Below are 10,906 nucleotides of genomic sequence, written 5' to 3'. Positions count from 1 at the left end.
TAAATGAAATATTTTATTTAGTACAAATGGAATTTTTATTATGAAATTGGAATATTTTGGTCATTTCACTAACTTATAGGTTAATTAAGAGACCAGTAATAGAGGTTAAGACTTTTATTATTATTTATTATTATTATTATTATTATTATTATTATTCATTTAATTCTATCTGGATTGCATCGTTCTGCTTATGTTTTTCCTTATTTTTTATAATTAAAAAAAAAAAAGAATTATTAATGAAATTTCAAAAAACAATTTTTTTTAAATCAGCCCCATGAAAAGACGAAAAACCCCCTCAATTAAAAAAAAAAAATATATTAAAATAATTTATCAATTTTTTACGGTGAAATTAAAAAAAAAAAATCAATTTTTTTAATGTAAAATCATTAGATTTAATTTTTATTTGAAGATTAATTTAAAAGAAAAATAATTAGACATTTATACCTTAAAAAAGTAAAGCTTAAAAACAAATTAAAATTTAATTAGGAAGGTTAAAAGTCATTTAAGCTACTCAACTAGTTAGCATTTAAGTGATAGTTGTCCCGCACTGGTCCCACATTAATGAGAGTGCACGGTGCACTCTATTGGTCCCCTTCCTCCTCTACCTATACTTCACTGTGTAATTCTTGAACTACAGATTGTCCGGTTATTTCGCAAGCTTTAGTTTTCGTGATATTCATCCTAAACGAGACGAGAATTTAATGAAGGAGTTAGAAAAAATTTCTCCCCGTTAACTGAATGGGACTAGAGGAGACCGAGGACAAGAATTATATTTACCGTTCTTGTCTCTGGTATATTTACAGAACTAATCTATTATATTCACATAAATGAGGTGAGAGGCCAACGTGAACGAGTATTATTTCAATATTCTCGTCTCTCAAAACTAACTAATTATATATATATATATAATTATTAAAATTTATTAGCAAAATAACTCAAAAATTATATTTGGACCATAAATTTAATGGGGAAAAGGTAAAGTGTAATGGCCAGCTATTAATTTATATTTAAGACCAATTTTATTTATTTAGATTCTAATTTTAATTTTGACTTATTATATATCAATTAAGGTATGTGTTAATAAATAATGTTGATAGTTTCAAATATTTAACAAATTATTTATTTATTTTTTTTTTTTCAATTTAAAACTATTTAGTTCTAGAACTTTCTTCGTAATTTAGTTTTTAAATTAAAAATGAGTAATAATTTAATCTCTATTATATAAAATTTAATAAATAATAATCGTGAATTTTTATAGTTTTGTTTCTAATTAATATTTCAATTAAAAAATTTATTAAATATTAACGTAGTAAAGACTAAATTATTAAAAAAAATTAAAATACGACTAAATTATTATACATTAAAGTATAATGACTAAATTGTTATATATTATTGTTCAATAAAAAATTGTTACAAAATAATAAAAAAAATACGGAATATCGAAAATTTAGAGTTGGTTTGAGCTTTGAGATGACTTTTTTTTTTGGTCGGGTCAATCCAATTAACCAAAAAATAAAGTTACAGCTCTATCCTACTTCTCAGACTGCTATGAAAGTTTAAAATATTTGACGTTTGTAACTGATGTTAGTGATTTGTTATGACTGGTGAATGTTTAATATTTGAGTTTTATGAGATTTTAGTTATTAATATAACATGTAACCGAGATAAAATTATAAATAAATTTCAACTCAACAACTTAACCCAACCAAAGGTTGAGTTTAGAGTTTAGGGTTTAGAGCTGAATTGGGCCGTGAACTCTGCTCGAGTTGCTCCGATCAATAACTTAATAAACCGAAAATCTTGGGTTGGTCTGAAAAAAGTTTTCCAAACTCAACTCGTGCACACTTCTATTCATTTTTTTATAAATATTTTAGAACTAAGAGTAATTGTGAACTCGGCTCGAGTTCCTCCCATTAATAATTTAATAAACCCAAAATTATTTTTATTTATTAAAGTGGTCTAGAAATGATAGAAATTAAATATTGTTTCTTAAATGAATTAATTTTTAAAATAATAAATTATAAGTAGGGGGTACACAAGCAAGGTTGGGTTGATGACACAAGCGATTCAAATAGCACAAAGCATCGTCGTGCTATACACCCTCTCAACTATCCACAGAAGCATATGATATATCGTGTGAGTAAGCCAAGAACGAGAAAATTCGAAGGGTCCACCCTTCGCGAACATTACAACCGATGAGTTATAACCTTTATTTATTATTAAAAGGTATATTGTAATAGAAAAACTAAAGAAAAAATATGTATGAACGTCGAGGAAGTTGCGAAAGGATTCCCGAACAACCCTAGAATGATATAGAAGGTCTTAGAAATATTCCGACCAACTCTCCTGTAGAGGATTAGCTTAGGATCCCACTACTCGTTGTATTTGGTTAGGTATTGCTACCGAGCATGAATTCGAAAGTCATAATAATATTACCGAAAAACATCTTTATCATAATATTTTTGCGTCTCATTTCAGACAATTAACAACAATTTTTTTAGAGCAATTCATCCTTCCCGAACGCAACATACAACTCTCCATTATACTGCACTCTCCATTGTAACTAAAATCTCATAAAATTCAAATATAAAATATTTACACGGTTACAACGCATCGCTAACATCATTTCAAATTGGCAAATATTCTTAATATTGTTAAAAGTAGGGTCGGGTTGTAATCTTATTTTCGAGTAACCCGACCAAATTTTCTGTTTTAAAAAATTCAACCCAAACCAAACCGAAAAAAAACCCAACCCAACCCAACCTTTACAGTTTTAGTTGAGTAGACCAGATTGATCGGGCCATCGAGTCATTTTTAAATAGTTTAATGCAGCATAGAAAAGATTTAATTTAATTTAATTGTAGTTTATTGAATGTGACTCATCATTACATCATATTAATGAATATTAATATGAAAATAAAAAATAATAATATTACATAAATAATTAAATAAATATAAATGTTGTATTAGTTGAATTAATTGGAATTAAGATAAGAAATTGAGATAAATAAGAATTTTAATTTAATAATTAAAATATAATTAGAAGATTAATAGTTGAAGTATAATTAATGGATAATTATGAAGCTTATTTAATAAAGGAAAAATGATACTTTTTATTTAAAAAAAAGAAAGGAACTAAAGTAGAATATTGAGCGATAGACAAGACTAATGTTAAACAAAATAATAAGTTAATTAAGGGAGGAATAGAATTTAAATTAAAAGAAAATTAATGGGCTTTTTATAAAGCCCATTGCCTCATGCCTATGATAATAATTAATAGGTTAATATTAAATTGAATTTTTAATAATTTTTTTTAAAATACTTTTAAATTTTAATTTTTTTTTATTAATATTCTTCTAATTATTTAAAAAAAAATTTAAAAAATACTCGTAAGATTTTTAAATTAGTATTATTATATCCTATTTTTATAAGAAAATTCAAAAAAATTCTTACGGTCAATATAAGGATGAAAACTGTCTATCAATACCTCATAAATTATATACAAAACGTTTTAATGTTACTTTGGAAAGTTGACGATGGTGGTAAATATAAATGTATTTTTGAATTTTTTAAAAAAATTTAAAAGTTTTGGAGGTTAATGAATCTTTTGAAAATCGGGTATTTTTAAAATATTTTAAAAGTTTTAAGGGTATTTTTAAATAAGAGTATTAGCGTATAGAAATATTTTTGAATTTTTTTAAAAGTTTTAAGGATAGTTTTTAAATATTTTAAAAGTTGAAGGGTATTATTGAAACTTTTGAAAATTTATGGGTATTTATTAGACAAAGTTTAAAAGTATTTTTATTAATTTTTTCTTTGTGCTGCTTTCAATTATTTTTTTTAACATTATTCGATAATCGTTTGGTTTTGAATGGTATAAAATCACGAGAATGTTCATGGGTTAGGTTGGATCGAGTCGAGATATTTTTTAAAATAACCTAATTATTTGGATGATAATTTTGTTTTTAATCTAAATAACCAACCCAACCCAATCATAAATATTTTGGGTTAGGTTGGTTTCCATTATTTGGATAATTTATTTTAATTTTTATTTTTTAATAAAAGTAAAAAGTTCGTACAACTTAATTTTAATATATATTTTAAAAAATTATTTAATATAATAATAAATTATTACAAAAAGCTGTGAGAGAATAAATAATAAAAAATAACAATTATGAAATTAAAACAAATCAGCAACAACCTTGTTTCAGATTTGAATCACTCTACCAGCAAGATCGATCATGTCTAGCTTGAATGATTCTTGTTGATCAAATATCTCAACGCAAGAACACTTGTTTGAGATTCGAATAACTCCACGAGCAAGATTGATCATGTCGAGCTTAAATGATTCTACATGCAACTTAAACTACGTCAAATTGCAAAAACAAAAAACTTAAAAAACACAACAAAATATATATATATATATATATATATATATATATATATATATAAAAGTCCATAGGAAAAAAGAAAAAAAGAAAATTTAAAATTAACTATAAATTTAAAATAGTGATTAAAATTTTTGAGAGTGGAAGAGTAATTTTAAATCATATTTGCAATAATTTAGGCTTTAAAAAATGATTTTTTTATTTTATTTTATTTTTTTAAATAACGATTTTGATGCCATTTCCAGCAATTTGGTTCGGAATGTTGAGCAGTGGCAAGTTTCAGGTATATCTACTCACTGCACCCTCCTTCAAGGCGGCGTCATCGTCATCATCCATATTCTTTTCAGCTTCTGTAATTCATTCTGGAAGGTTCCACAGCCGCAACCGGCGCTTCTCCTCCTCCTCCTCTCCGCCGCGCAATTCGGGTTTACATTCAATTGGTTGCAGTATCTCACAGTCTCAGGCGATGGAGGTCAATCCTGAAAGCAAGAAAAACGACAAGGTCCTAGACAGCCTCAACTTCTTCTCCGTTAAACCTTATGTCCCGCCGTCATGGGCCTCGCACCTTAATCCAATCCCAACTCACTTCTCTTCTCTTGGTCATGTAAGTTCCCAATTCCCAATTTCGTTTCCGTCGTGTCTCCTGAATCTCTTGCGATAATTGCTTCATTAAGAACGGATTACTGTTTTGGAATCAGCTTCCGACTCCCATTCACAAGTGGAACCTTCCTAATCTGCCCGCGAACACCGAGGTCTGGCTTAAGGTAATTCATTCTGATTCAACCTTTTCTCTTACGGAAATTCGTTTGATTGTTTTCTGGCTAATGTGGAAATGGATGTCAACCATGAATTCTGTCACCAAGAATATAAGTAATCGAGTTCTTGAGCGTTTAAATTTGTCAAAAACTGGACAGAACAATGAATTTTCTTGCTGCTATTTTCCATTGTACAATCTATTTTCAGGCGTATGAGCAGAATTTATGGAAATGTAGGGCCATAAGATAAATAATGTATCAAATAATGGAAGGATTACATAACTTTTTCTCACACTACGAGATCTTTGCCTTGATGAAACTTTCATATTTCTATATATAGCTACAGTAACATACAAGTTTGATTGGCCTCTTTTGCTCAAGGGCTTCATAATTATACTTTGATTCCCTTCCTATCAATAGAATTTTTGAAGTACTTTTTGTAATTAACTTGAGGCAAGAATAAATTGGCCGCCCCATCGATCGTGCAACTATGAGAACCTTAGGCAAGCTCCAGTTGGGGCTTGGTTCTTGTAACAGCTGATATTATCCTCTTTAGGCTTTCCATTTCGGGCTTTCGCTCAAGGTTTTTAAAACGCATATGCTAGGGAGAGGGGAACAGGTTTACACACCCTTATAAAGAGTGCTGTGTTCCCCTCTCCAACATGTAGGATCATGCAATCCACCCCCTTCGGGATCCAACATCCTCGCTGGCACACCGCCTGGTGTCTAGATTGTGAGATCCCACATCGATTAGAGAGAGGAACGAGTGCCAACGAGCACTGAAAATGGGTGGATTGTGAGATCCCACATCGGTTGGAGAGGGGAACGAAACAGGTGTGGAAACCTCTCCCTAGCGGACGCGCTTTAGAACCTTTAGGGGAAGCCCGAAAGGAAAACTCCAAAGAGGACAATATCTGCTAGTGGTGGGCTTGAGCTGTTACCGTTCTTTTACATGGTTTTCACATTTTAGAATTAAAGTTACTGTTAATTGAACGTACGATGATCTGTATGAACTTTGACATCCTGTTTAGAATGGTGCCAGGCAGTATACAAATTCTCTAAATCTGAAGATTGTTCAGATTTGTGGTTCATGTTTTGTTGGAAGCATAATTTGATCCATTTTTCTAAATATTCCTAGTTTAGATATTCTCGTTTAATTTTGCTTTTCTTTTTGGTTCTTCTTTATTACTGTTTACACTAATGAATACTATGAATACAGCGTGATGATCTTTCAGGAATGCAATTGAGTGGCAATAAAGTCAGAAAATTGGAATTCTTGATAGCAGATGCTTTGCAACAGGGTGCTGATTGTATTATAACTATAGGAGGCATCCAAAGTAATCACTGTCGTGCGACTGCTGTGGCTGCAAAGTATTTCAATCTCGACACTTATCTTATTCTCCGCACTTCGAAGGTCATCTTTATTTTCCCATCTGTTTTGAACTATTTTGGTTACAATGATACCTGCTTTTCTGAATTGTTATGGTTTGATGTCCTATGTTATGTCCATGATTCAGGTCCTTGTGAACCAAGACCCTGGATTGACTGGAAATCTCCTTGTCGAGCGGTTAGTTGGAGCTCATGTCGAACTTATCTCAAAAGAAGAGTATGCAAAGATTGGAAGCGTGGTTTGTCGATTTCTTCTCTTTTACCATCTTCGTTTTTTGGATTTTCGAAGAAATTTATTCTCCTGTTGATCAGTTGATAGTCGTGCTAATTCTACAAGCCTGATGGATTTCTTAAGAAGCATGGAGCTAACTGATTTCAATATATTTATATTGTGTTCGTGTCGATATCTGCTGATAGTTTTTTTTTGTTCTTGGTTTTAATTTCAGGCCCTCACAGATTATCTAAAGTCAAAATTAATCGCTGAAGGAAGAAAGCCATATGTTATTCCTGTTGGAGGATCAAACTCTCTTGGAACTTGGTGAGAATCTTTCTTCCTTTTTCCTTCCAAACTTCTGCTTCACTTTAGGATCATTTCCTAGCAGCATTTTTGATTTTCCTCTAAAGATTTATGTGTAGCAGCCACGCCCACCGCTAGCAGATATTGTCCTCTTCGGGCTTTCCTTTCTAGATTTTTAAAACTGTGTGGCTGATGGCAATACATAACGGACCGAAGCGGACAATATTTGCTAGCGGTGGGCTTGAGCTATTATAAATGCTATCAAAGCCAGACACCGGGTGGTGTGCCAGCGAGGACATTGATCCCCCAAAGGGGTGGATTGTGAGATCTCACATCGGTCGGAGAGGGAACGAAACATTCCTTACAAGGGTGTGGAAACCTCTCCTTAACAGACGCGTTTTAAAATCTTGAGGAGAAATCCAGAAGGGAAAGTCCAAAGAAGACAATATCTGCTAGCGGTGGGCTTGGGTTGTTACAAATGGTATTAGAGCCAAACACTGGGTGGTGTGCCATCTAGTATGCTAGATCCCTAAGGGGGTGGATTGTGAGATCCCATATTGGTTGAAGAGGGGAACAAAACATTCCTTATAAGGGTGTGGAAACCTCTCCCTAACAGACGCGTTTTAAAGCTTTGAGGAGAAACCCGAAAGTCCTAAGAAGACAATATATAGGCCTCTCGAATGTACACTAGCTAGCTTTCGAAGATGCAATGTATAGGCCTCTCGAATCTTCTTAACCTTGCTTCTTGTAATTGGTCCTTCGGGTACATGCAAAAGGTAAGCAGTGGAATTCATATCACAATATCTACTAGCGGTGGGCTTGGGCTTGGGCTGCTACATTATGCCCTTCTAGTTTGATTTCTTCTAATTTCTTATTTATAAGAGATCCTTTATCCTCGTTTATTTTTGTAATCATTTTTCTTGTTAAAATGTATCTTTGTTTCATGTGATTTTCTTACATCCGATTCATTTTTTCTCTCCTCTTGAATTATTTTGCCTGATTAATCTTTTATCCTTCTTGTTTTGGCTAGAGAACGGTAATGTGTAGCATAATTATTATTTGAATACTGATAATTGCATGATTATCATCAATGCATCCTTTCCATCTCTCCCATTCTCTCCATTATCACAATATTAATGAGTATCAAATGTATTTTGGTTATGTTTTCAGGGGTTATATTGAAGCAGTTAGGGAGATTGAACAGCAACTGGATACTGTAAATGATAAGATCAAATTTGATGATATTGTAGTAGCTTGTGGCAGGTTCTGTTTTTCTTATCTGGTTCATAAGAACACTTGATGCCTTCTTGTTTGGTTTCATGTTCTACTTCTGGTTGTTTTCAGTGGGGGCACGGTCGCTGGTCTATCCTTGGGATCATGGTTGAGTACATTGAAGGCAAAAGTATGATCTATATAGTTCTCGGTCTTTACATCTCAGTTCCTGTCTTTTAATTTCGTTGAATCTGCAGATTCGTGCGTACTCTGTTTGCGACGATCCCGATTACTTCTACGACTTTGTTCAAGGTTTACTCGATGGGCTTCATGCCGGTGTTGACTCGCGTGATATAGTCGAATTCCAAAATGTAAGTTGGAGTTATTAATGTTTGCTTATGTTTGGCAGCAGCATTATTTGTACAATCTCATTGAAGTGTAACCAGTTTGATATCTGTTCTATAGAGCCCAATCTTCTTCCCTTTTCTTTGTGATGGTTTGTTCAAACTTTCATCTCCACAAAAGAAATTTGAGATGAACTGTTCTTTATTTCTTGTCATTCTTTATTTAGGCAAAGGGTCTTGGGTATGCAATGAACACACCCGAGGAGCTTAATTTCGTAAGAGAAGTTGCCGAATCCACAGGGGTTGTTCTTGATCCAGTATACAGGTACGTTGTTATTATTACTCTAGTCGAGCTCACAGCTGGTGCTCACACAGAGAAAAATGTAATGGCTTTGGCTTTGGCTGCANATATTGAAGCAGTTAGGGAGATTGAACAGCAACTGGATACTGTAAATGATAAGATCAAATTTGATGATATTGTAGTAGCTTGTGGCAGGTTCTGTTTTTCTTATCTGGTTCATAAGAACACTTGATGCCTTCTTGTTTGGTTTCATGTTCTACTTCTGGTTGTTTTCAGTGGGGGCACGGTCGCTGGTCTATCCTTGGGATCATGGTTGAGTACATTGAAGGCAAAAGTATGATCTATATAGTTCTCGGTCTTTACATCTCAGTTCCTGTCTTTTAATTTCGTTGAATCTGCAGATTCGTGCGTACTCTGTTTGCGACGATCCCGATTACTTCTACGACTTTGTTCAAGGTTTACTCGATGGGCTTCATGCCAGTGTTGACTCGCGTGATATAGTCGAATTCCAAAATGTAAGTTGGAGTTATTAATGTTTGCTTATGTTTGGCAGCAGCATTATTTGTACAATCACATTGAAGTGTAACCAGTTTGATATCTGTTCTATAGAGCCCAATCTTCTTCCCTTTTCTTTGTGATGGTTTGTTCAAACTTTCATCTCCACAAAAGAAATTTGAGATGAACTGTTCTTTATTTCTTGTCATTCTTTATTTAGGCAAAGGGTCTTGGGTATGCAATGAACACACCCGAGGAGCTTAATTTCGTAAGAGAAGTTGCCGAATCCACAGGCGTTGTTCTTGATCCAGTATACAGGTACGTTGTTATTATTACTCTAGTCGAGCCCACAGCTGGTGCTCACACAGAGAAAAATGTAATGGCTTTGGCTTTGGCTTTGGCTGTATATATGTTTATGTAGTAGATATTATCCGCTTTGGCTCGTTACGTATTGTCTTCAACCTCACGGTTTTAAAAACGTGTCAGTTAGGAAGAGGTTTCCACACCATTGTAATGAATGTTTCGTTCCCTTCTCTAATCGATGTGGGATCTCACAAACCACCCCCTTAGGAGCCCAGTGTCCTCGCTGGTACACTGCTCGGTATCTGGCTCTGTTACCATTTTTAATGGCCCAAACCTACTATTAGCAGATATTATCCGCTTTGGGCTTTCACGTATATCACCGTCAACCTCATAGTTTTTAAAACGTGTCTGTTAGGGAGAGGTTTCTACACCTTTCTAATGAATGTTTCGTTACCCTCTCCAACCGATGTGGGATTTCACAATTCTCCTATTGGGAGCCCAGCGTCCTTGCTGGCACACCGCTCAGTGTCTGACTCTGATACCATTTGTAACGGCTCAAGCCCACTATTAGCAGATATTGTCTTCTTTGGACTTTAACATATCATCATCATCAGTCTCACGGTTTTTTAAAACGCATCTGTTAGGGATTGGTTTCCACAACCCCTATAATGAATGTTTCGTTCTCCTCTCCAACTGATGTGGGATATCACAATTTATTACGTGTTATTTTCAGCGGAAAAGCAGCGTATGGAATGATGAAAGACATGAGTGAGAATCCAAAGAAGTGGGAAGGAAGGAAGATCCTGTTCATTCATACAGGAGGACTGTTGGGACTGTATGACAAAGCTGATCAAATGGGTTCAATGTTGGGGAAATGGCATCGTATGGACGTTAATGAGTCTGTGCCTCGAATTGATGGAGTTGGAAAAATGTTCTGAATCAACGGATAAGCCACCAACCCATTGTACTCTATACTCTCTCCTAAACAACTAAAGACAATGGATTGTGCAAATAATGTTGCCCATTAGGGATGTTTATGGACCGATTTGGATTGGGTCGAGACATTTTTCAGATTCAACTCAATTGTTCGGGTCGTAAATTTTGTTAACTCAAATAACTTTTATTGAAGAATGAATCTTAAGATCCCACGTCGGTTGGAGAGGAGAACAAAACATTCTTTATAAGGGTGCATGTAAATCTCT

The 10,906-nt window shown here is 33.6% G+C and overlaps 1 protein-coding gene across 1 annotated transcript; it reads left to right on the top strand.

Annotated features, from left to right (window-relative positions):
• Positions 1-4,647: 4,647 nt before the first annotated feature.
• On the top strand, positions 4,648-10,876 carry LOC111789380 (bifunctional D-cysteine desulfhydrase/1-aminocyclopropane-1-carboxylate deaminase, mitochondrial-like). The gene is made up of 10 exons (XM_023670134.1): positions 4,648-4,992; positions 5,087-5,152; positions 6,363-6,557; positions 6,661-6,771; positions 6,979-7,070; positions 8,220-8,312; positions 8,394-8,451; positions 8,519-8,632; positions 8,833-8,930; positions 10,438-10,876. The coding sequence occupies exons 1-10, from the start codon at positions 4,648-4,650 to the stop codon at positions 10,640-10,642; spliced, it is 1,377 nt and encodes a 458-aa protein (XP_023525902.1). The 3' UTR covers positions 10,643-10,876.
• The last annotated feature ends 30 nt before the right edge of the window (positions 10,877-10,906 follow it).

Source organism: Cucurbita pepo, chromosome LG02, assembly GCF_002806865.2.
Source record: "Cucurbita pepo subsp. pepo cultivar mu-cu-16 chromosome LG02, ASM280686v2, whole genome shotgun sequence".
NCBI lineage: Eukaryota > Viridiplantae > Streptophyta > Magnoliopsida > Cucurbitales > Cucurbitaceae > Cucurbita > Cucurbita pepo.
The sequence above is the reverse complement of the archived record's forward strand: the minus strand, read 5'-3'. Positions and strand labels throughout refer to the sequence as shown.